Source organism: Aphelocoma coerulescens, chromosome 2 (genome assembly GCF_041296385.1).
Source record: "Aphelocoma coerulescens isolate FSJ_1873_10779 chromosome 2, UR_Acoe_1.0, whole genome shotgun sequence".
Lineage (NCBI taxonomy): Eukaryota > Metazoa > Chordata > Aves > Passeriformes > Corvidae > Aphelocoma > Aphelocoma coerulescens.
The window spans coordinates 164,355,655-164,382,483 of record NC_091015.1 but is presented as its reverse complement, the minus strand read 5'-3'; the positions used below and the strand labels follow the sequence as shown (position 1 = coordinate 164,382,483).

Below are 26,829 nucleotides of genomic sequence, written 5' to 3'. Positions count from 1 at the left end.
GGACTTTGGACAAGGGATGGAGTGACAGGACACAGGGAATGGCTTCACACTGACAGAGGGTGGGGTTAGATTGGATATTAGGAAGAAATTCTTCCCTGTGAGGGTGGTGAGGCCCTGGCACAGGTTGCCCAGGAAAGGTGTGGTTGCCCCATCCCTGGAAGTGTTCAAGGCCAGGCTGGACGGGGCTTGGAGCAGCCTGGGGTAGTGGAAGGTGTCCCTGCCCATGGGAGTGGGGTGGAACAAGATGGTCTTTAAGGTCCCTTCCAACGCGAACCTGCCTATGACTCTAATGGACTTTCAATCTTTACACCATGCTCATGATCTTAAAATTTAAAGTGACCAATTCTTCTTGGTGGACTGAAAAGAGTCAGATAACATGTGCCAGTATTCCTGGCAGTAAAAGTGATGCTGGAATTGGTCAGGAAAACATGGGCAGAACAACGTATGTTTCATCAGCTGAGTGGCTGAAATACTTGGGACACCTTGAGCTGGCAAATTCTTTCTTACTTTGTTGTGTCTTGCTCTTGGTATTTGCCAGTGATAAGCTAAGGCTGAGGGTTGCAGTTCCCTTGAAGTTGGTTTTCTCTGTAAAAATAAAGATAGCAGGGAGGTCCAGTGGAGGGTGTTTGAGTCCTAACAAAGCCTGAGGCAGCTCTGGGTGCACGAGGGAAGTTTCCTGGCTGCCAGGGGCTTTCTTACCCTGTCAGTTCTGCAGCCACCTTAATGATCCACCTGATAATTGGTTCTGCTAAATTGACACAATAATTCAAAATTACACCAAAGCCACAGATTTCTTTGTTAATTTGACAACATAGTATGTGGTAGAGGGGTTTTTTCCAACCTGTATGTGCATCATTGCAAAACAGATCATTTTGTGCATATGCAACACCCTTGATCACTGCTACTGGAGTAACTCCCCCTGAGCACTCCACATAAACATTTCTGGCTGTTTTGACTTCTGAGCGTTCTGTAAAGGCTTGCTAAAAATGAGTGCCTAATCTGGTTGGAAGTGCTAACGACAAAAGGAAGTTGGTATTTGTGTAGTGCCTGGAGCTGTTAACAGGCAGTGTGGGAGAATAAAGAGTTTTACTGCCATTAAAATGGGACATTCAGATATGTTTGGATGGAGGACCAGTGGTAATTCCTGTCTTAACCTTGACATATTGCAAAGAAAAGCATGGTTTTGCTTTCTGTCATTATTGTTAGTTGGAAGATGTATTAGAAATGGGGTTTTTAAGCCCATTCAGTCACTTTATACAGATGTTCTTATTCATAATTCTTGTTGGCTTGTTCAGTGGGGGAGCATCTCAGAGATACTGCTTCTCAGATCCTGTTTTTATTTTCATATGAGTGGCTGCCTTTCCAGGGTTTATACATTATATACAGGCAGATAATTCACTTTTTTAAAGTCTTAGTTTAGCTCTTCTTTGTGCTGCTCTAAGTGGTTATTTCTACCCTGAAAACAGTTAATAAAATGCTAGACAACAGAGTTAATACAGTTTAATTTGAATGTTAAGTTTACTTTTTATATGCAGTCTACTATTTAAATTTCATCTTTTTATATTGAAGCTTTTTTTCATATTATCAGACTGAAAGAGTCCACTTTATTATGGATAGTCTGCGTTATTGTGTGCAGAAATTAAGATACAGCTACAGCTGGCTTGTTATTACCAGCTAAGAGAGAGAATGGTGATTTAGATTTAAAACCTCATATGAAGGTATAAATTGCTGTGGTTTTGTATTGGGACACAGTTCAGAAGGTGGGAGAAATGAGGAACCTAGAGCAAATACTCCTGGAAGGGTTAACATGTGGTCTTTATTATAACTTACTCAAAACATTATTAGTTAGATATCCTCGCTATAATATAGCAGAAATAATTTTGATCTTAAGTACAAGTTAAAAGGCAGACTTGCTCCTTACATTTTGAAGCTATTTTTTTTCCCTTGAGAATTGTCTGTATCTCATTGATAAAGACACTGTTAGTGCTACTAAGTGACCAAGACTCTTAAAATGTCCCTCAGTGATTAGATTTAAAATAATTGTTCTCTAAATGTTTCAATACACAGGCCAAAACACTACGGAAATTAATCCAACAAACATTTCGACAATTTGCCAACCTCAATAGAGAAGAAAGTATTTTGAAGTTCTTTGAGATCCTCTCTCCTGTGTACAGATTTGACAAGGAATGCTTCAAGTGTGCTCTTGGTGTAAGTAGAGGAATGTGACAGTCACCAGAATACGTTCTGGAGTTAGAAATCTAATTGCTTTTGCTTAGTTCTACAGTAATTGCTTGTTCTACAGTAATTGCTTGCTTAGTTCCTGTTTTCATATAGTAACATTAGCAGTATTAGCAACAAATCGTATTGATTGATTTTATTCAGAACTTTTTCCATTGACTGCTTAAAAAAAAAAAACATCGTTCATTAGTTGGGTAAGAATTGTATGTAAAATTAAATATTTTTATTGGTGCTTTGTTTGTGAAGGTCAAGCACTTTTTCAGCTGTTTCCATGAGGAAATTAGACTTCCCAACTTCTGTTTGTAAATTTTTCTCTAATGCCTGTTGATCTCTACCTATTTCAAGCAAATTTTGAGGAAGGGCCCTAAGTCTGGAGGGTTTGTGAAAATGGAGACTACAGCAGAAATTAAAGCTCGAATATCAGTGTCCATGAGAAGAGGAAATGCAGGAAATCCACAGTTCTCATGTAGACCTAAGATAAAACACATGGAAATGCAGTTTGAGTAGCAGAGTTCCCCAGGAAACCAGTCATGAGGGCTTTTGCCACTTACAGAATTACTTGATTCTAATATAATTTTAATTTGTTTGAAGAATTGAAAAGCTTGTAGATATTAATTACTATAACCTGTAATTATAATTTTGGAGGATAGTGTTCCATAGCAAGGCCTTGTCTTACTGTTGAAATTTTGCCCTTTCTCCTTTTGACTCTCAAGTCAAGCTGGATTATTTCAGTGGAACTGGCAATTGGCCCAGAAGAAGGAATCAGTTACCTGACAGACAAGGGTGCAAATGTAAGTCTGCTTCTGTTTTGTGGGGCTTTTTCTCAGTCACTGTGTTAACAACCACGACCTGTCGTGAACTGAACATCACAGAAAGGGGAGTGACAAGTGTGATCTCAGGGTTAAACACAGCTGAGATGGGAGCTCAGCATGTAGAGCTCTTAGTCAGATATTAATTTGTGATTTGGGATCAGAGGAGAGGCACTGGTGTTAGGTACAGAGTCAGTGTCAGCCTTAGCACTGAATTTGTTGGCTTTTCTAGTGAAGCGCTCATTTGCAGAATTTGAAGCATTGGTGGGGACTTTTTACCAATGAAACGTGAATTATTCTGAATTGTTCTCCTTCTTAGGAATGTGTAAATGCAGAGCTTGTTTAACCAGTTTGTGTGCCCATTTGTGCAGGCCCTGCTTATTTACTTTCTTCATACCCTTCTCAGCCTTTTCCTTACCTGATATTGACTGTATTGCAGTATTTCCTGTGCACCCCCATGGTGCAAGGGAGCTCTGTCCAGACAGATCCTTCAGCAAAGTGTTTGGGAACTTTACAACCACAACTTAAGCTGAGCCCATGTCCAGCTTTCTATTGAAATGAATTCAAAAGTAGTGACAAGATGGGGGAATCAGGAATACACAACTAAGAACATACCTTTTCCAGCAGTCTGGAGGGGGATGTTGGGAATGTGACAGCACGGGTTCCGTGTGGTTTTTACGTGTTTAGTTTTCTCTGTTGACATCCAAGAGGTTGTTCCCACTTCAATGTGCGTCTGGTGTTACTCAACAGTGACCTCTGTGGGCACAGCGGAGCTGGGCTCCTTTTCCAGGCACTGGATATTTGTGTGTTGTTAGCCAGTGGTAATGAAACTCTAGAAAGAAACAGAGAACAGATCTCTGCAGGTGTAGTTTGGAGATCAAAGTCTCCCTGTGCTTTTTCAACACCAAGGATAAAGGCAGGCTATTTTGCTGTAATTTTTTTCCTCATTTTTTGCACTGTCTTTCTGCAGCCAACCCATCTAGCAGACTTCAATCAAGTGCAAACCATTCAGTATTCAAACAGTGAAGACAAGGACAGAAAAGGGATGTTGCAACTGAAGATAGCAGGTGCCCCTGAGGTATGTTATTGACAGTGGTGATAAACTTGCAAATAACTTTGTTCTTGCTTGCAAGGAGTGGGATTTAGTATAGTCTTAACGTGGATATTCTCTGTATTGGACTTTTGTTCCAAGTTTGGTTTTAAAACAGATTTAGAGTTCATTACATGTTTTAGGTTTTGCATCTGGTGCTTGTAGACTTTGGTATTCACAGAAGAAGCTTCATATAAAAACAGTATCTCTTAAATGCAATTTAATAGCAGCCTGTGCATATGTACTGCATCCTAGAGAGGAAGCAGCAATTCCACTTTTGTGTAAAGGGGAAATGTGAAAGAAGGAAAATTTGTTCCCTCATACTACGTGGAGGCAGTGCTGGAAGTGAAATCAAATCTTTTCCTAGATGCAGTGCACCAGAAAACAGTGGTAAAGCAGGATTGAGGGAGGGTGGCAGATCAGTGAAAAGGATGATGTATGTTTGTAGTATTAAAATTAATAGCTTGTCTGTGTGTCTCTCATCTCTTTTTCTACTGTACATATTTTATTTTTTAAAATCTTCTTTGAAATTGGGAAGGGTTGTTTTTAGGCCAAGAATAAATTGCTGCAGAGGGTGGGGAGAAAAGATACCACCTGTAAGAAATTTAAGAAAAAAACAGCTCCCTCGGAGTTGTCTTAATTACAAGCCTGAAAGCCATAGCAGTTGTATTCAACAGTGATTTACACTTCATAAGCCCAAATTAACACTACATTTAGGTGGAGGGTTTTACCAGCTGTGCTTTCTGGGCCTCCTGTTTGAAATTTGCTGCACAAAAGGCAAAGCAAGAATCTCTCTGGTGGTTCCCTGCTCACCCATATTCTTCTGTTTACGGTTTTGCAGGCGTGTGTAAGGTTCTGATGCAATGACACAGCTGTTCCCCTCAGTGTTGGCAGCTACAATAATTCCTCTTTGTTGGTGCCTTGTTTTTTTCCTTTCTGTAGCCTCTGACAGTGACAGCACCATCCTTAACCATTGCAGAGAACATGGCTGACCTGATCGACGGCTACTGCCGGCTGGTGAACGGAGCCACGCAGTCCTTCATCATCAGGCCTCAGAAAGGTAAGGAGAGCTTCATCCTCACAGCTACTCAGAGGTTATTTTGCATTTGAATACAAGACAAGAGGTAGCAGCAGGACTCTCACTTGGAGGCTCTTTTCTTTCTGGGAGGAGCCATGAGAAACACTGGTAGTAAATTGTCACTCCATCAAAAATTGCTTAGTGGTTGATCATTAAGACTGGTTTCAGTAAGCACTGCTTTACACTAATTCCAAACTTAAATTGAAGAAGTAAATTATAATAATTAAAGGCACTCCTAACAAGGGTGCGTTATTTCATAGAATGATTCCCTAATATACAAGTGGAAATTCAGAGAGGTTGGTTAGAATGCATTTGGATAAGGTTCTGACTGGTGATAATTATGTAGTTTCTGCCTTTTCCTAGATACTCAAAACATCTCCATTTAAAAAATAAAAAATCTTGAGAGGTCTCATGAGTTTCTCTCATAAAGTAGAAGTAAAGCAGAGATGCATTTTATAGTGTCTGTCAGTTGTTTTTGTAGCAACTCACCAGGTAGAAGCAGTGAGATGAGGTTACAGGTACACCTAGTTTTAGAGAGAATTTAATTAAATTTATTAGAATTTTCAGACAGCTTTAATTAAAGAGAAATTTTCAAGAAAAACTGTTTAAGAATGAAATTTTCTTCTTCCCTGTTGTTCTCCTTTTTGCTCGTGGAAATTCATCCAACTTTCCTGCTTTCTAAAACAACAAACTATTTCCTTCTTCCCTCTTTGAAAGGGAAAGAAGAAAGGACATAAACTATCCCAGCATCTCTTCAATGTGAAACTGAGTCTCTTTTAGCCATGTTCTTGCTTTTTTCTGCCACAGGTTTTCCCTGGGGTCATGTTGTTAACATAATTCAGGTCTTTTCCAGGTCCGTCTATAACATCCTGCCTGTGCATGGCTCAAAAAATCCCCAAACTTACACTTGGTCATTCAGTAAAAAAGAGATGTGATCTTAGGGTGTTAGATGTCTTGACAGCAAATGGCAATTGTTCAAATTATTCTTAAATTTGCATGGGTTTTGGTATTTCTGACCCTTAGTGTGTGTGAGTGGCCTTTAGCTCCAACACAAGCAGCTAAGTTAAAACCTGTTAGTTGTGCAACCTTACCTCCACACAAATGAAAATCTTCCCTCTCCACACAAGTGAAAATCTTCCCTCAACACATACTTAGCTCTCCAAGCCAACCTGGTGCACAACTCAGTGATGATGAACCATTGGTCCCAAAACCTGACACTAAAAGGATAAACTAGCTATCAATGATAATAATAGTTTATTGTTCTAAAAATAAAATAGACATCACAATCCAAGATCTTCATGTCACTAGACTTGTCTCTGGCTGTGAGTATAGGCCTTTTGTGTCTCTTGTTTTCTGAGAAATCATGGCTTGGGGTTTCCTATAATCATTATTCACTCCCAAAACTTTCCTTCTTATGCCACTGGATTGGCTGTTTTCCAGCCTGAGCTGTTGTAGCCACAGTTGATCTTCTAAAACTTTTTCATGTCTTTACACATGACCTCTTCCCTGAATTAATGGATAGCTCTGACTCTGTCTCTGCTTTTCCTTTAGGGGCACATGTGGACTTTGTTGGGTTCTTGCCACTTCCACACTGGTGGTGGTGGCCATCAGAATTGACTTGTTCATTTGCAGTTTTTCTTCCTAATTCCTGTCTTGTTCTGACCTTTCTTACCAGCAGCTGTTACATCTTCTGGGCTCACTGAGCTCTCTGAGGGGCATTATCTCTGATTGGCCTGTGCCTTGCTCTGAGGTTTGCTGGTAGGTGTGAATGCAGGATAAATCAGTGCATTTAATGCAGGGTGTTTATTTGTGTGCTACTCTTATAACACAGAATTTTAATATGGAGCAAAGGAGGAGTGATTGAACAGGAACATCAGGTAGCACTTTGGGAATACTCCTCTTTATGCATACATGAAGAGAACCCCTCTACTTAAAATAAATTCTGAGTTTCTTTTGTCTCGGGTTCCTTTTTTTGAAGTTCATAGCAATACTCAACATATACATGAAACATTTTATGGGAGAGCTGTCCCCATCATGATCTGCATTCCCAGATCCCTCCCACAGTGACCTTTGATTGTATAAGACACATCAGAAACAAATCATGAAGCAACTCTTGATCCCACAGATGTTTTGTCCCCTTTTTGAGCTTTCCCATCCCTTCTTTGTTGTAAATTTACATTTATTGCAAGTGTCCTCGTAAATTGTCCTTCTTTATAACTAACAGGGCCTGTTTTTGTGAGACCTGTCATGCTATCCAGTAATGATCCAGTCCCTCTTAATTTAGGGAGAGCACTTGGTAATATTTAAGATGTGGACAGTATTTGGCATTTTCCCATTCAATTTGTTTTATTTTTCATAAATATTTTGATAGACTGGTCCCTTTAGACCAATATGGAAATGTTACACTTAATATTTTTATTTCCATTATCACACTTACCTCTTACAGGCCAAGAACACAAATGAAAAAAATTCATAAAAAGTTGAACTGATTATCAGCTTTTAGGTTATGGAGTGTTTTCACTCTCTACAACTACTTGAAAGGAGGTTGTAGCCAGATGAGGGTTGGTCTCTTCTCTCAAGTAACAGGACATGAGCAAACAGGCTCAAGTTGTTCCAGAGGAGGTTTAAATTGCATGTTGGGACAAATTTCTTCACCAAAAGGGTGGTTAGGCATTGGAACAAGCTGCCCATGGAAGTGTTCAAAAATACCAAAACTAAATAGTTCGTGAAATTATTCATTTAAGTGCTTTTTGTTTTACATAGATTTATCCTGGGCATCATTTTCATTTTAATGGAATGGCAACATGTGTTTCCATTCTTAGGAATGTTACCTCTTTACCTCTGTTACCTCTTTAGTTTGACCCCTCACTGATTTTGCTTTCACAATAATTTCAGTCAGATGAGGAGAATTTACATTCTGCCTGGTACCCCCAGCCTGGCTGGGGCCGCTGGAGCTGCCTGGGACCTGCTGTGTCCAGCAGGGAACTCTGCTCTGAGTGGAAACACCTGGACAATCCAGTGGAAACCCCACTACAGCCATGCATATCCCATTTCTTTAAAAGAATGTAGAATTGGGCAAAATTGTTGTGGGTTTCAACTTGTGAAAAACAACATATGCCTTAACTGGGATGCTGTTAGTAAGAAATTTTGACTTCAGACCTGCAGGGGTACTAATGAATATTTGGTATTTTATTTGGGATATAAACTGTAAAAGGATGAGCACCAAGTTGGGCAGCAGTGCCTGAAGTGAGCAGTTTGTATCCAGAGAGCGCGTAGGCGTCTGCAAGATCAGGAGTTCCATGCAGATTCTTTTTTTCTTTAATTATATCCAGTGATAGAGGAGGGGAAGAATCACAGAAGAATGACAGAATAGTTCAGGTTTGTGATACTTTTAAATTTCATCTAGTTCCAACCCCCCCTGCCATGGGCAGGGACACCTTCCGCTATCCCGGGTTGCTCCAAGCCCTGTCCAAGCTGGCCTTGAATGCTTCAGGGATAGAGCAGCTACAGCTTCTCTGGACAACCCCATTACTACAACCTCTGTGCACCTCTGGTACTACTTAATAGGGCATGAGGTTTTTTTGATTCCTGGATGCCTTTTTGTGTTTTGTTTTTTTTCCAAACATCTGCCTGCTTTTTCCTTTGTCCTTTTACAGCCCTGCACTTGACACACATCTCCAGCAGCCGAGTGGGGTGTGTTGTCCCTTTAGCCAGTCCCTCTGCAGGCACCAGGCTGTGGCTTCCAGGCAGTTCTGGGTGCTCCTTCCTTCTTCCCAGGGCTGAGCCTGCTTTGTCCAGATCTGTCAGCCCCATCAGCCCAGAGGACAAAGGTCCAGATCTGTTGCTCTGATGGTAATGAGCACAAAGCCAGTTATATCCTGTGGAATTCAGCTGGGGATGGTGAATAGGGAGATGATCAGGTGGAACAGTTGTGGATATGGTGGCCCCATGCGTGCTGCTCGGTTTCCCAGTGGATCTGGAAGCAAATAACTCATTTAACTTGGGTCAGTCTTTGCTTTTCTCTGTCTATCCTTGTTTTTTCCTCAAAATTTTCCAGACTGCTTCAGTGCTTGTCACCTTTCCTTCACTTCCTTCACATTTCCTTCAATTCCTTCACCTTTCTTTCTCTTTTCATCTTCTTCGAACTCATTGAATGCATCATGCTACTACTCAACTTACTGTGTAAGACCACTTCTATTCACATTCTCCCTATCTCACAAAGTGCCTAGAAAGGATTTGTTGTTACAATGGAATCGAGATTTGGTTTTGTTATGATTTATTATGTTTTATTACAATCCTTGCTTTACATTTTTCACTGATAGGAAGCTGTTCAAAAAGTGGAATGAAGGCTTGCAGGAACAGAATGAGATTCTCTTCCTTAAGGAAATTTAATACCACACTGGAAAGTCAGATTCTCTCTTTATCTCCTTTAGATCCTCTTTGATAAGGTAGTATTTGACTTCGGCACACACTAGCAGTTGCCACCTGTGGTATTTCTCTCTTTCTTAGGAGGCTGGAGGAGGGAAGAACAGTCAGATCTGATCTGAGCTCAGTACTTTGAACATATGAAGCATTGTGGCCCTGCAAGTATTATGAAATAATTCCTATCAAGTGTAATGAAATCATTCACTGATCTTTCTGAAGTCCCCAAATATGATACTCCACAAAAAAAAGCCCTAGGGGAAATTAAAATTCCATCTTTAGAATGCAGTTTGAATACTGTACAGTTAATATGCAATAGAGCTACATATTAAAGAGCAAGGAGAATTATTTTGAATAGCTGCTTATTAATTGTGCATCCATTACCTTGATTTAAAAATACAGAATGATAAGGTTAAATTTACAACTTAATGAAGTTCTTTTAACACAGAGGGAGACTCAATGTTCCACCAGTAACACGTGTGATTAAGCAGCACCATCTAAGCCTTAAATCCGTTGCCAAGTGTAGGAGCAGCGTTGGAATAACCAGCAGTAGCAGCATAACTTGGTGTAAACCAGAACACAGGATGATTTCACAACTAATAACTGCTAGTTGTAGGTGTCACATAGAATTTAAGGTTCTTTTGAGTGTTCTTCACAGCCCTGGGGAGGTCTGCATAGCAGTGGGCAGGCCTCTTGTGGCTGTTTCTTCAAACTTGATGTTCAGTTTTCCTCCAGGTTGAATCGTCTCGTGCCCATTACAGTCTCTTTTTTGGGTACCTACACTCCAGTCTTTCATTGCCAGGCTGCACCTTCATGCCATTGGTCTCATATTTGTCACTCCACACTGCCTCGTAGGATCTTTGCCTTCTGTTTCCTTCCCCAAAAGGTATCATTTATGCTGACATACCACAGTACCTTTATCTCGCACCTGCTTGTATAATCTTACTGTCCTTGCTCTGCCCCCCAGTTTCAGGTGCTTGCTCTTGTCACTTTGCTGAGCTGCTCCACATCTTCCAAATTGCAGCTTCTGGTTTCCCTTCTTTACTGCAACTTCCCTTTCAACATCCCCCATCAGATAGATCAAAACAGACTGATGGTACTGGGCCAAATGGTGCTTTTCTACCTGTAGACAGCAAAAAAATGTACCAAAACAGTGTATTTTACCACGTTGAGTGTGGCTTTTGGGTATCGAGCCTTTCTGTGCTCAGTCCCTTAATACACAAAGCTGAGACTGTCATTTACATCTATAATTTCTGGAAATTTTAATTTGTGAGAAAATGAGAATTTACATGATTTTGTGCAAACAGTATATGTCACTATTTTCTGCAAGTGTGGCCATTCTCTCAGGTCACTTCATCAGAGCTACATTAATTTAGAGAGTGAAATACAATTTAATTACCCGTCTTCTCTCCCTCCCTGCATACTCCAAATATAGTGAAAAGGTGTTTTGCTAAAGGATTAGTAACTTCCCCACAGGAATACCAAGTGTTTAATCAAATCAAATAGGAAAGAAACCCCTTGAATATGTACATCCAAGCTTTTATACACATTGCCATTTTCAAAGAAAGACTGGAAAGGATTTGAATATAGTGTATAAAAAGCTGACTTACTCCCTGGCACAAAACATTATTATTCTATAGTCTCAACCCAGTGTGAAATCAATATGATAATATGTGCTTTAATGATTTATTTCAGTTGTCTTACTTGGAAATCCAGGTTGGATTCAATTGTTTTATTTATATGTTAGCACTTAGGACATCTTGGAGATAAAAGAAAAGCATTTCTTACTAGAGAGATGAGATAGTGTCACACCTTCTGCAAGTGATTTATTGGAGTTATTTGTTAAGAATAAAAAAGAGCTTTTATATTCTGTGTATGTTGTTTCCTCAGATGAGAGTTTGCCTAGAGGTCTGTATCAGTGGGTAGAAGGAGTTGTTGATATGCTGCTCTTTATATATGTATAGAGCATTCTTTTGAATCACCTCCGTTTCCCTGAGAGGTTGTGATGATTATTGTTTCAGGCACACATATATGTCACTTTGAGAGAGGTTATTTGAAAACCTGTAAAAGCTTTAATCCTGTTTTCTTCTTGTTTACACAGAAGGTGAAAGAGCTTTACCATCAATACCAAAGTAAGTTCTGTGCTTTCTTTTCTTATGTATTAAAAAGATTGTTTTGAAAAATAGTGATACTTCCAGAACTTTTTGAATGTGCCTAACTTTTATTGTTGCTTTTGGATTCCAGGACAAATAGCAGGTAGGGCATAAAAACCTCACAGCAGTGTTAAACTACAGGGATACCAGAAAGAAAATCTGAGACAAAAAGTGCTTAATGCATCCATCATATTTGACAATAACAAAAGCAGGATGTTTTGAGAAAGACTTGACTGAGATTCAGGCTATTTCTTTTGAGTCCATGAGTAAATTTAGTTCATAGGAGTGATGCTGAACAGTTTGTGAATTGTGGTTTCAATCTGTGAGTCAGTCTGTGGTCATCTTTTTCCTAATTGTCCCCTTTTTGGCTTATGTGAAATACAGAAAATACTCTTTTTGCTGCTATCATAAATCTGTCATGTGTCCTTCTTTTAATAAAACTTCCATAATGGGGCCAGTTGAAGTTGGGATATAGGTTCAGTGTAATAAAGAATAGCAGTTGTTAATTTAAATATTCATATTGCATAGTAAATACCTCATTATTATTTTAAATATAGAAAAATTCTTCTCCAATAATAATTGTGGATGCCTAGAAAACACCAATCCTATGTCAGGCAAACAGAGATGCATTTTTTTCCCTGGTTGGTTTTTTGGTGATACTTCATTAAAGGTGTGCTGAGACAAGTTATCTGCATCTAATAATTCTTAAAAATTATGCTAAGACATCTCTCTGCATTTTTATTCTTCCCAGACTTTAAGGTAAATAAGAATAAATTTCTGATTTAGCTCTGATTCAGACAATTCCTTCTGTTGTTGGAGTTGTTGGTCTCTAATGTAGGCAAGCCTTTAATCCTTCCTGGTGATTGTCTACTCCCCTGGTGTCAGTGGCTGGGTCTCCATCCTCTCTGGAAGCTATCATGTTTGTCTCACCTTTCCATGGGCAGTTCCTTGTTGTGGCCTCCTAAACTCCAGTCTTTAAAGCAAGACACTTTTTGGGTTTTTTTTCCTTTTTTTGTAATCTGACTGTTCTCAGTGGCCACATCCAAATTGAGTTTAGAGTCATACATCAGCAGTGTCCTCCTGGAACTTTATCAGGTAGTGCCACCCCTGTCCAGTAGCATGAGGTAACTGCTGAAAGACCCAGTGACATGTAGTGGTTGATGGTGTTTTACCTCCTTGTTTTTGTTTTGGGACACAGGGGCTCATTTCTTCCTTTATTTCTGAAGAAGTTCAGAACTATTTTTATTACTTTCTTAACTACTGGATGGAGCATGGAATACAGTTTGTTCCTGAATTAGTGATTACGCACAGGTTCTGCTGCAGCCCTCACTATTAGGCAGCTTTCTCATGCTGTAGAAAGAGAGGAGTCAAAATTCAGGGAAGAAAAGTTGAGGCTGGAAGCAGTAAAATCAGTAAATTTAGTGTGCACTCAAGAAACAGGAAAACTTCTATTTACTTAAATAGGCACAAGTGAGAAACACAGAATAACATTCTAATTACATAAAGCTTAACCCTTATTTATTTGTAAGGATTTCTGGGGTAAAGTAAAGTTTGAAGGAAAAGCTTCTTCTCATTTTTGGAGCAGTTTACCAAAACTAAATTTGTGCACTTGAGTCTGTTTAACAAGAGCACCACACGTGCTCTGAGTTTGGCAGCAGAGCTTTTATCAAATACACAAAACTACCAACCAACAGCATCTTGCATCTGGGAAGATTTGCCTTTGACAGCTGAAATTCCTGATTTCTGAAGGCATGAAGTGCAGTGCTCTCTTGACCACTGAAAATTTTGGTTATATATGTAAGTGATGAAAAATTGAGACTTTGTTAGAATTTCCTTTTGCACATTTATGTGTCATATATACATAACATATACATAACATAATGAACATTTATACATAATGAGCAATACATGTACACATAATGAACAATATAATATAGACATAACATAGTGAACATTAAAACATAGCTACATTTAAATGCAATTGGTTTTCTTTATTTAGTTGACATGTAAATTAATTCAAAATAGTCCAGGATAAGTAATCTTACAGACAGAAACTCAATTCACATTCCATTTCCCACAGATCACACAGAAAGTAGAAGCACAGTCAGATTGCACACATCTTAAAAGTGTGCAGTTTAGGTTTTGTGTTTTCCTTCAAATTCACTTGGTTTCTGTGAACCATGCTAATTAAAAACCACTCTGGCTCCCCCAGATGGGATGAAGTGGTAGATTCCTCTCTGCCTTCTCTCCCCCTCTCATCCTGTGGCTGGGGGAGGTGGCTCAGCCCTGCTAATTACAGTAGGTGCCTGTTGGGATGAATTCCCAGTGTTAGTGCCTCTGAAGAATGTACAGCATTCAGCGCTTCCAACCTCTGTTTTCCAGGCTGGCCAACAATGAGAAGCAAGGAGTGAGGTCTCACACAGTCTCTGTGTCAGGTAAGGCTCATCCAAACCCAGGACCTGAGTTCAGTTCTGGAGCTGGCAGATGTGCAGGCAGCTTTTCCACTCACTGCTGCTCCAGGGCTACTGACGGTCCCAAACTGGAGCTGTGCTGCCTTCCTAGAGCAGTTTCTAAAGAGAAACTTTTATGCAACAGCCACATCTGTGCAGTTACTTCAAAGCCAGGCTGCTTGTCAGTATTTCCACTTAACTTTGTGATGAAGTAGAATGTCGTCGGCTAGAACTGAAATTACCTGAGTATGTGCTAATTGTGAAGGAGCAGCTTTGAAAAGGGAAAATATGCAATTAAATATTAATCGTTGCTTTACAGAAAGGAGAAACTTAATAGCTGTTTTTCTGTAGCTGTTTAGATAAAAGCATTTAAGTTTTGCTATTGAAAATGACAAGTTAATTGAAGGATGGGTATGTAAGGTAATACGTGTTATTTCTGTACCTTATAGGCTTCTAAGATTTCTCTAAGTTACTGTGGGGTTTTTTTTATGCTTGAGAGAGAACATTTTTCTGTTACAGAATCTTAAATTATTTTGAAGGATTGATTCAGTGTCTTAGTAGGAAACTATATTTCTAAATGGGTATGCAAGGGGTATATAAGCGGACTTTAATACAAAAATGTTTTTATATTATGATCTATTCCTATAGGTTTCTAGTATTTGGCTACAAACTTGAGGAACCAATACTGTGACTCAGTGGATTTCTCACCCCTGACTTAGAGGGAGGCTTCAGCCCCACTTTAACATTTACATGTGCACTTAGTGGCAAACACTCAAAGCCCCAACACATTTCATACAATAAGGAGGAAAGACATGTAGACATTTGACTAATTTCCTGCTTCTCAGATTCCTTTTCCCACCCTTACCCACTTTTAAAAGGTGTTTCAGATTGACTCCTTGGCATAGGAAGCCCAAGTAAACAGACAGGGCAAGAAAATAGGTGAGAGGGTCTGGAGTTAAAATGAGGATAAAGCTGTAGTGGGGTCATAGAGCTTCACCAGTTACTGTGGCCTCTTGAAGTCAAATAGCAGCTCTTCTTCCTTCAGTGCCTGTCAAGCAAGTATGGTAAATCAGGTAGATAAGAATAAAGCATGGGCAGCATGTTCTCTTTTGATTCTTACATATGTGGCTCATTTTAGCTGTTAAAAAAGTAGAAATTTCTGAAGTGATTAGCACTGTGCCTTTAATTATTCCACTCACCCTCAAAAAGGCTGATCTTCAGGATGAAAACATCATACTGTCTGCAGCCTCAAATTTTCACTCCTTCAGTTTTTCTGAGAATGCTGATAATACTTTTAATAATAAAACCAGTAATAAATGCTGACTTCACAATCGTTTCTTGCTGTCACTCTGACTTTACAAATTTAGGTATCTTCTGCTGATGTTCTCTGGCATTTCAGAGCACAAACACTTCTCTTTTAAAGCAGCATTTTGAAATTAGTATAGGGAAATCAGTTAGAATACCCCAGCTCTGGCATTCAGGGCATCACATGAAGGTGGATGAGGGGGAAATGAGAGCTTTGCTGTAGCACCACAGAAGAAGCAGAAGTTGCAGTGCTGGAGGTGAGCTGGTTGGTCAGGTGAATGTCAGGGACACTGAGCTGCAAAGCTGGCTCCTCTTAGCAGTGCAGTAAAATTAAACCAGAAAATATCATTCTCATTCTTGCCAATATCCAAATCAGAACCAATTAGGTATTAATTCTTGTGTTGTAGGAATGTTTTATATCTTTCCACAATAAAATTACTGTGCTTGATGCTTGTTTTTATAGACCATGTTACAAACCAGTGGAAACACTGATAATGCTGGAATGGTTCAAACCAGTGCATTTAATATTCAGTCTCAAGGGTTTGTTCTTTTTGTAATATAATGACAAAGAACATAAATACTTTCTTTGTTGTTGGGTTTTTTCCCCTCAAATTTGAAATATTTGAAATATTTGAAATACATGGAGTATGTCATTGTATTAAATTAAAACAGAGGCAGATTGCTGAGATTAACTCACATGACAGGGGTTATTCTCAGGAGCTGCTTTCTGTAAGAATCTCTTGAGTCCCCAAAGGAATCAGTTTGCTATAAATGAAGTAATACTTGTTGTAGATGTGGAGAAGTGTCACTCCTGTTGTCAGATGGAACCGATCCATCAGTGTGGAACAAGGGAGGCACCAGCCATGCACGGTGCTCAGCTCAGCCCAGTCCCAGGTCAGCAGAGCCTGACAGCAGCCAGGGCAGAGCCAGCCTTGGGGGTGCTGCTGTGGGGTGCAAAACAGGAGCTTTTCTCTGGTGACATTGCAGTGGCTCAGAGCCAAAGGTTTCAGATAAGATGAGCTTTTGTAACTCTCTGACATCTGTAACTGCTCCATGCCTTTGATGGTTTAAATTGTAAATTAATTCTGCTGTTTGATTTCACTGACATTGCTCCCCTTTGTTTAGACCTCTCCTGATGCTAAAGATAAATAGCAAAAATCTAAAATAGAGAATCAGCAAAAAATTAAGAAGTCAGGTATATTTATAGTAGTAACACGCTTAGTTCGAAAGGGAAGTTTTACAGTGAGTTCCTTGCCACAGTTTGGGGAAACCAGCAATATCCAAACCCAGTGTAAAACATGATTTGTTGGTCTGAAAGTTCAGGTATTTGTCTGAAGCTTTACAGGTTTAAAAAGGAACCTGTTAGTGAAAGACACCTTGTCTTTTTGTAATATTTATTAACGTACCTTGGAATATTTCTTGTCTAGTGAAGTGAAAACTTGGCCTTTTCCAAGTGCTCCAATATTCCAAAGCACACAGTGATAGAAGGTTTGTAAATCCTCTTGATTTTTTTTTCCCTCCTAAATAAAGGCCTTTTCAAACTAGTGAAGGATGAAGTTGGTTTCAGGAATCCAAAGCAGCAAATTTCTGGATCTGGGAATCTGTGTGTCACCGAACCAGGTTTCACCACACACCTCTTGCTGCTTCTGTTTCTTCTGATGTTGTCTACCTTGCTTCCTCAAATTCTCTGTTCCTGCAGTGGACACTGTGTGCATCTGAGATGCCTGCCAGATTTCCCCTCTTTTTAAAAGCATATTTGTGTGGGTATAACATTATAAGTAACTACAAATAAGCTAAATTAAATTAGTTGGATTTTAAATTTCTTTGGTAGTCATCTGATGTTTTGGCTGAAGCTGCTGTGATTCACCAGAAACAATGCATGTTTTTAGCTAATAAGTAATTGCAGCTTTTACCTCCTTCTCCCTCTGCATCTGTCTTAACATTAAAAAAGAGTTCTTTGTACTGAGCCATGAGTGTACACTCAGGAAATGGTAAGGCTAAACGATTTGCTCTGTGCAAATAGTATATCAAATGTGTAAGAAGCAGCACACCAGTTAACTCTAATTTTATTGACTATATTTCCACTGTTTGGCTTGGAGACACCTTATTAAAATGCTCTGCTCTAGTCTAAAGGAACTTACTTTGGCCAGCAGTTTGTTTTTAAATAGCAAACATTAACCTTGGTAAGGTGATCTTATATTTCCAGATACGCATTATTTCCAAAAATAATAACTTACCTGGTCAATTATATATTACAAAAAGTTCTTGATAAAATGAAATCAGTACAGCAGTAGCTGCTTTCTCCCTTTTTACATAAATTCCTTCTGACACAGTTCTTTGGTTTCTTCTGCCCCTTCTGTGCTTATGTAAATATGACTAGGAAGAATAAATATGCTTTTGCATCCCGTGGCTAATCGCTGTGCCTCCTTTGCTCTAGAGAATTAATGAATTTTTTTAATCCTAGCTCAAATGCTACTTTCCATGCAGTGCCACAGAATATGACATTTCAGGCCCGTGTGTTTCAGTGAGCATTGAACAAGCAGAGTATTGAACAAGTCTTGGCAGGTTCGTAGCAGTGCTGGGTTAATGGTTGGACTCAATGATCTTAAGGGTCTGTTTCAGCCTAAAGGCTCCTGTGATTCTAAGCAGTCCCTCCTGGCATTTGGATATTCAGGTACTGTTATAAAATGATGTTTTTGTGGGGTGGGAGCTGTGAGTGGGAAGGTGGCAGGAAGGGAGAGATCAGCTCAGTAGCCAGCACAAGGAATGTGTCTGAAGGGGCTTTTAGGATGTGCCACAGGGTTAGTCCTGGTTCAAGCAGGTGCTGATATTACAGCTTTAGTATGGGCTTATTTGGTGAAGGAAATTAAAAGGTCTCTGAAAATATGGTCCCTGTTTCAGCTGATAAAGCAAAGTGTTCAAGGCACCTGAGTAGCAAACCCCAGGACACATACCTTGAAGAGGGAAATAGGTATATTAAAGAGAAACTGGGTTGTTAATTCTGTTGCCCAGCTGGTGCAGCTGCTGTCACTAACATAAGCAACATTTTAAACTCAAAGGGGCATACCTCTAAGTGCATCATGAGATGATGGTAGGAGTTGCTAACAATTCTGGTTGTGCCATTGCCTCTCTATCCCATGGTTTAGATGTATTCAGTAACATATGCCCCATGAAGGAGAAATTTGATCTCTTGGAACAAGTTTCTGTATAGGAGCTGAAGGATTTTAATATCCTGAAAGAGGGGCTTCTCACTAAATGTCCAGGTTCTGCTTTAAAATCACAGATTTATAACATAATATTGTTGCACTTAAATCACACTGTGATTAACTCCTGATATGGCAGTGAAGTGAAAGTTCTTCTCTAAGGTGCTGCTTAGGAGCAGATCCTGTTTGAGGGAGCTGCCAGTTTAGTAATGCCATTCAGCTGAAATTTCAGTTTGAATGGAAAAAAATCCCTGTTTTGAAGGGGGTAAGCCTGATTTAAGTGAGATTTTATCATGCAGAAAAAAACCTCTGTGGTATAGTTTGTGAGTAAAAGAGACTTTCAGGAGGTTTCCTGTAGAGCAGAAGCCAAATGTGAAAACACAACAAACAGGAGAGGAAAAAAAAATAAATCTGTTCACCTGATGTCAGTGTTAACCACTTCAAAGTGCTCTGAATGAAGGAGATGTTGGTATGTGAAAGGACCTGTCTGTCCTGGGCTGAGGCTGATCACCAGCAAAGCTGTGAGCAGGGTGGAAAGACAAATAAAATTTTATTGAATCACTTCTGCTTGCAGAGGACAGTCCAGGCTCTGTGTCGCCATTCCTGTGCTCCAGATGAAGGTCTGCCCTGTGCCCAGGTCTAAAAGAGTTTCTTGTGTAGGACTTGTACTTCTTAGTTCCTTTTGAGTTAGTTGGTGGGGAAAAAAGTGTCCTTTGCTTGAGGTTGAAAAATTGGCAGTTTTTTAATGTCCGTTTTGTCAAGACACTCCAAAAGCTGAGAAGTGTAAGTAAATTTTTAGATGAAAAAATGTATCTTGAACACTTAGGACTGTGTCACAGCTCAGCTGTGTTGTACTCCACAGCTCACTTCTGAAAAGAAAGACTGAGAGTCTTGCCATAAATTACATAGTTATAAATTCAAATTAAGTAGTTATTAAGTAATTTGAGGAATATAAAGACGTTGTTAGAGCTGTAGCTCTGCCATATGGTCCCAGCACTGGGAGACATTCAAGCTTAAGGTTTACTGCAGATTAATTTTACAAACCTAGAGCAAGTCATTAGTCTCCAGGTTCATGGAGGAGGGAGTTGCTTCTTAACTCACCCAGCTATTTCACTGATTAATAAGATAATACAGTTGAAAATGCCCTTAATGCTAATAAATTGCAGTATTTCAAGTTCCCATCACAGTTGAATAGACTGATGCTGTTATTTTTTTCTATTTTATTCTGACTAAAAGGCTTCTTTTCATGCTTAAAAAGACCAGAATGAATTCTGGTGACATTCTAAAGAGATTTCTTCCATATCGGTGTACAGGAAGTTTCCTGCATTGATTCCATCAGCCTGTGGTGCTGGTTAAGGAGTTCTTACTCTCCTGTGCTCCTCATTTGTGAGCCTCTCATTGCATTTGAGCAGACACTTCTGCTTTGCAAAGAGTGGCAGTGTAGTATGGCTGGAGAAATGTTCCATGCAGGTTTGGGGGTTTGTTGTTTGTGTAGAAACATATTTGATGTGACAACCCCATAGTGCTCATTTTAGTTCAAAAGCTCAAAAATCAATAGATTTATTCTTTCTGCAGGTTTTTTTTCCAGAGTTTTTCCTTAGACTGGTTTAAGAATGTACAACCAAAGTAAAATGGGATATTATCAGGTTCAGGCTTCCATTATTTGCTACCGGCTCATACAAGGAGCTCCGGTAGTAACTGCCCTGTAAACAAAGGGCAGTAAAAGCCTGGTTTCTTTCTTTCTAACACGGTTACTGCATAGCAAGTGATTTTTGCCTTATTTTTGCCTTTTTTTTTTTTTTTTAACACAATAATTTTAGTGAATACTGAGTAGAGGAACTACATAAGTAAAGAAGTCCTGTGCAGTTTTCAGCAGCATTCTTGAGCACCAGTGATATCCCAGCTGGAAGCTGGTGAGGAATGGTGGAAATCCTTCTTAGTAGTATTCATTTCATTAAGGTGTTTTCTAGACTTGTGGGAAAGTGATGGGGCTTCTGTTTTTAAAAATTTAAAATCAACTCATTCAAATCAACTTTCTTCTGTAGCTAGACTTGCAGATGTGGTAAGTTTAAGAAATCTTCATTTAAAGCATCTTCCATTCAGTGTGACAAAATAGTTGAACAAACTTCAGACAGTAAATCATAAAGGCAGAGTTTGAAAGGCAAGGGAAGAGTGAGACCATCACATCACAGGGCATCAGGGCATGCACATGAGGAATTAAAAACACCTTTGCCTTTGCAGTGTTCCCTTCATTTGAAATAGGTTAGTCAGGTTTCAGCAGCTTCTGCCAGCCACCTATCAGTGTGAGGGTGAGCAGCATTTCAGCACTTCAGGCTTAAATTAGCTCTGTAGCCTGAGCAGGCAGGTCAGGAGTTGAAACATCTCTTTCCTTTTAGATGGCTTGCAGTGACTCTATACCTGTTCTTCTGTTTCAGTACAGAGTGTTGGGTTCCCTCATTCTCATGTCAACACCTTTTCAGTAGTCACTTAAACTAGGTGCAGTATTTTTTCCTTTTCTTTCGTTGTATATCTGAAGCTTTTTTTGAGCGTTACCTGAGGCTTGTGCTAGAATGACAGTGCTGAAAATTGTCTGTCATGATGTTAGGAAGAGAAGTCCCTTTGGGAGTATCAAGGGGGAGAACTCAGACTGTTCCCCCTTAAATTGTCTTAAACCAAGACAAATGGAAGTACTGATGCAGTGAGTCAAGCATTTTACCCTCTCCTTGCACCTCTTTTAGTTTTTAACACTGATTGTGATTATTGTTCTGTCTTTCTTTCTGATATGGGCATTTTCCCACTAGATTAATGACTCCTGTTTGCTCCATCACCCAGCAGTTTTTATGATGTTTTTGTTGGTTGTTGAAGTTTTTTTTATTAAAATGTAATTCTCCTTTTCTACCTTTCCTGCCCTCTTCCCGCCACTGACTGGTTCACTGTCCCAGTAGCTGTTGCTGTGGTACTGGGCTTCTCTTTTAACACCTGAACCCCCAGCCTGTGTAACTCCAAGTGGCTGGACCTCACTCTTGAGTTTTGTCTGTGAAGAGCTACCAGCAGCAGGATACAGGTTTTTTATTTAATTGTCTTTTTAAACCACTTCTCACATTTCCTTAGAGAGAGGAAAAAGCGGGAAGCAGAGAGGAGCAAACGGGTAACAAGAGAAATAAAAGGAGCAGGTATCCTGAGGTGCTGAGTGTCATCTTGTGTCCTTTCTCACCTCATGGAATCAGTTGTGGCTTCTTTGTATTTTTTCCTACTCCACAATTTCCCTCGTCCTGATAAGCCTTCCTGATAAGCACTTTGCTAAAAAATGCAGTGGGGTGACTGGGAAGGGGGGCAGTGAGGACAGTGCTGTGGGGTGTTCACCCAGAGATCCTTGCAGAGATAGAATATCCATTGGCAAGGCAGGTCTGCACTGGGAATAAGACAGCAGTGGCAGATTTGAGATCATAAAATCTGTCAGTGCTGTATTTCAGGAGATAGAGAAACCATGTTTTTTCTTGTTCTGTGTAATCCTGCCATGTGAAATACTTCCTTTGTGTTGTTTTAAGGGTTCAGATAGTCAATACATACATGTTTAAGTCTGGTGGCTGCCACTTGAACTGGAATATAGCTGTAACACCATCTGACAGAATTTAGATGGGAACCTTGGAAAAGCAGGTTGCACTTTCTGGGGTAGACAATATTCTTTGTGTTGTTGATGAATGGTCTTCATAGCTGACAAAAGCTGACTTTTTAATGGGTTCTAGTCTCACTTTTAAAAACTGAAATATGAATTACTGTAGAAAGGAATTTGAAGGAAAATACCAAAAACACATTAGAGTTTCAGCAACCTTCGTATTTTCATTTGGGTATACAGAATTGTAATGTAAACCTTTATGTTCGTTCATTGTAGATGTTCTCTTCAGTCTCTTCTCTTTTATTTCAAAATAATTTGTTTCTGTTTTTTTTTCTCTTTCCTTTTCTTGCCTCTTTGTAAAGGAGTCAATCACTGTCAGCATAAAGTAAAGAAAGCTAGACGCTTTCTGCCTTTCGTCTTCTGTGCCCATGAGTCGCCGCCCAAGGGTACTGCTCTGCTCTTTGTCTAGGCTGCCTTATTAACCCAAAAGCTGGATATACTAACTCAGTTACTGTTTGTAAACTACTTTAGCCTCCGGTAAACAGAGTTCCAAGAATAATTTCCTTATGTTTTCCTCCTGTTGGATTGGATTTGTGTGCAGCATCACCAGCTTGCTGGTCCCCGTTTTTATGGGGAACTTGTTTTCGAGCATCATATGCTACAATGACAAATATAAGAAATTATTTTCTTTGTTTAGTTACGCAGCCCTTGTCTGCCGTCTTTTTTTTTGTTAATATATTTTGACTTCATTCTTGGACCCCTGATACAGCATGCTTATGGATGAAACAGAATAGCAACAATAAGCATCAGCTGAGATCACTTTGAATTAAACACAGAATACAGTGATGCTTTTGGCTGCGTACTGGTCCAGCCCTGGTCTGGACCAGTTTGGCTTTATTAGGGGTAAGAAGAATTTCCTATTATCTATAAAATCTGTCTAAAATACTTGCCTTAGCTTGTGCTGTGGAGTTTGGTGTGCAGTAGGGCTGCTGCAGTACATGTGGAATCCAGTGTTTGTTTCAAATCTTCCTTGTAGATTTGCTCCCTTTCCCATAGTTTAAATTTCAGCCTTGTACAACTGCACAATGCTCTGTGTCATTAAAACTTAGATGGTTCTATTTCTTATTCATGTCTTGGTGATGTCTCAGGAGTGCATTTCTTCTGGGAGGGTCAACACCAACTCTGCTTATCCAAAGTCCTCAGTGTATGTGCAGAGTCAAGTTGAGCCAACTCATACGGCTGTAGGAGAACTGCTTTAAAGTATTGAATAAACCTAGAAATTGACTTTTCTTAGCAATGCATTAAAATAACTAGTTCCAGTTCCAAATTTAATTTTTGGGTACCTTTGTGTTTGAGAGTCATTAACTCTGTTTCATCATAAAAGCTTCTTAGAGTGTATCTCTGTCCCTTGGGTTTTAGGTGAGAAGTCTTAAATTCTGCTACTTTTCTGGTTTCTCTTGAGTCAGGTATATAAGATAACTACAGTCTGAATACTTTTGGATTACTCATGAATTTAATAGTATATTTTCCCCTCCCCCTTCTCTGTCCCCTCTCTCTCCCCCTCTTTTTTCTCTCTCCTTGCATGCCACCTGGATCTGCAGATGAAATTAGTGGGGACGGTAATATGTTTTCTAGTCTGTGTGTTACTAACGTGCAATATGCAACTCTTATCTCCATATACCACTTAATGCACATTTCAGTAATACATTTTATACAGCTTTTAGTGTTAAAAAGTGGTCTGCTTTGGGTATTAGATGATAAGTACTGTACTTTACAGGCTGTGCAACTAATGCTTTTTGCTAAGCTGGAATTGGAAAAAGAAAAATTCTATTTCAAACACAGGGATGTGGTGGTGCATGTGTTTGCAATGAGACTTGTGGCATGATGCAAAGGTTTAGAGGTTTGCAAGAGTGTCCAGTTTGATTGAAATGGTTATATCATCATTAATTTGGTCAGTTGGTGAGATCAGTGGATGCAACACCTGAGAAATGAGTCTACTGAGTAATGCTTTAAAGGCATCAAAGTGCTCCTTGCATTAAAAGAATCTGTACAAGATAGATTAATGCAGATTGAATACATGAATATGAACCAGGTTTCAGCTATTCAAACTAATAATTTTAAAGACAGATTTTAATGTTTGGGGTTAAAAGAACTTTGAAACTTACTACAGAATATTTGACTGCTGCAGGTTTCATAAGTCTTTTTTCCTCTGAAATCAAGTTGGGTTTTGTTTTTATAAAAGAGATTTTTAGCTATTTTTCTAAAGGATTCCATCTGATGTTGGGAAAGAATCAAACTGCTGCTACTGATAGCATATGTAACTTTATTCTTCTAAGTAGGAGGCACGAAAAGGGCATAAAAGCAATATGCAAAGGAGGGTGATAAGAGGAAATAGAGATCACGTCTTGTGACCTTCCTTTCAGTAAAATATGAAGGGGGTATATTAACTTTTCATCTCCTTTCCTTCAGATATAAACTAAATATTAAACCACACAGTTTCCTTTCTTTTCTTAAACATCAAAAGGACATTTTTTTGTCGTAAATTTAAAAATTATATTTCAGATACTACCCCTACATAGCTTTTTATTGGAACTTACCTTCTTTTATAAATTACAAGCTTTGATAAATAGGAAAAATGATAAAAAAGGGAATTTCAAAAGTGTGGTTAAGGTTATGGATTAGCTATTATGGTTTTAATACCCTAGGATGTTTCTCCCTACAGTTCAATAAATGCATTCAGACTTAGTAAAGCTCAAATTGGCTCATTCATGTGTGTGACCCACCAGTACCTTTTCCTGGAAGCAACTGTTCATTTTGCCATCTCCAAGAATCGTAACAAGTGGTGGTGCTGGGTTTAAAAATCCAGGAGAGCAGCAGTGATGAGCCCTGTTGTTAAATCTGAGTTTTTCTAGACTTGCCAAGGACATCTGGAATTGCTGCTTCGTTGGGAGTTTTCAGCTGTCGGGAGTGCTGTAACACATCCTCCTTTGTGGAGCAGCCTGGAGAGCCTTGCCCAGCTCAGTTTTGCTTTAGGCTCCATGTAGGTTCTGGAGTATCTCTAAGCAGACACAGTTCTGGGTTTAGGAGAACTGGTTACAGGCTCAGTCTATGATTAATCCTGGGCTCAAGCCCCTCTGTGAGGGAGGTCAATTCTCTTTATTCCAGAACACTTTGAGTCTATCAGTGTGGATGCCTTGACTGAATTTTCCTCTAATTCCCAGACAGATGTCAGATATATAAATGAATTAATTTTTTATATATTCCTCTCCAGAGTGCTAAATGTGGAACAAGAAATATTTGTGTAGTGAATTGTGTACATTTAATTTATTTGGCTTGATTATGAAGACACTTCTGGTTTCATGATGGCTTCGGGCAATGTATCAAAACCATGTAAAGTGCTCTGTGCTGTTCTGAGAATGCTTTTAGTATGAATTAACTCATTAATTTAAAACAGAGAGATGAACAAGCCCTGCCATTGATCACATGCTGAAAGCACTGTTCTGTAACCTACTGTGACAAGCGTGCGGGGTTTTTAAGTGGCACCAGTTCTGGTTTCCAAACTTTGAAAATTTTTCTTAAGTATGCTTACAGTAGCTTTCATCCAGCACATTTTTTAACATAGATAAAGAACTTTCTGATACTCTCTACAAAATCCTATCACAATATTAGAAGGAAGTAGAGTGATTTATCCCCATCATGTTGGGGATTTTTTTTAAGCTTATTTTTTAAATCAAACTGAGGCTTATATTTACAAAAACATTAGTTTATAATGTAGGGAAGAAAATATAATACCAAGAAAGAGCTAAGTGCCTCTGGAGCGTGCTGCCTGTTCAGAATTGTGCACTGTCTTTATAATTTACTGCATTTTTATTAGGTGACTGTGTTTTGCTATGTCCCAAATAGAAATTGCTGAGCAAAAATTTAACTAACATGAAATTTCCCAGTTCTGCTTTTACAACACTTAGCATATTCCTACAGGAGTTCAAAAGAAAAACCAGCTTTAATTTTATTTAAGTAGTAAAAAACTAGGATCATAAAATTACACTAACTCCCTGAAGTATGTTGAACTTCAAAGGTTATAGGCAGCCTGTAGTTTCCTAATCATTGAATATTCAGTTTGCCTGAAAACTGAGCCTCTTGCTTATCTGTGTGTGTAGTGTTGATGAGCCTTGCTCTGGTGTCAGGGTTGGCTTGAGCTGAGGGACCATCCCATCCTTTTTCCCACTCACTGTAACTTTGTCCCAGTCCAAGCCATCGCTCTAGAAATGATGCCAGGGAGCTGTAGGGATGTATCCATATGCTCCAGGGCAGATGAGGGAAGAGGGGGAGGAAATAATGGCTTCCAGAGGCTTTCCAGTGTGTGATCACCTGAAACCAACCACGAAAACTAGGTTTGAAATTACTCAGTTTTGAGAACTTCTCTTTGCATTTGAAGTTGGTGAGTAGAATTTGACAGCCTTGAAGT

The 26,829-nt window shown here is 39.3% G+C and overlaps 1 protein-coding gene across 8 annotated transcripts in view; it reads left to right on the top strand.

Annotated features, from left to right (window-relative positions):
* The window catches only part of PTK2 (protein tyrosine kinase 2), a 194,278-nt gene that overhangs the window by 124,823 nt on the left and 42,626 nt on the right, over positions 1–26,829 (top strand). For 7 of the 8 annotated variants that reach the window (XR_011148503.1, XM_069005548.1, XM_069005547.1 and 4 more), the window contains 6 exons: positions 2,068–2,208; positions 2,952–3,029; positions 4,018–4,125; positions 5,080–5,197; positions 11,739–11,769; positions 14,173–14,225. Coding sequence is in view for 7 of the 8 variants with exons in the window: in XM_069005548.1 (XP_068861649.1) it covers positions 2,068–2,208; positions 2,952–3,029; positions 4,018–4,125; positions 5,080–5,197; positions 11,739–11,769; positions 14,173–14,225 (529 nt within the window). In the remaining variant the exon portion in view is untranslated. Of the gene's footprint in view, positions 1–2,067; positions 2,209–2,951; positions 3,030–4,017; positions 4,126–5,079; positions 5,198–11,738; positions 11,770–14,172; positions 14,226–22,726; positions 22,811–23,965; positions 23,984–26,829 lie in introns of all 8 variants that reach the window. The other variant, XM_069005554.1, reaches the window with a different exon arrangement.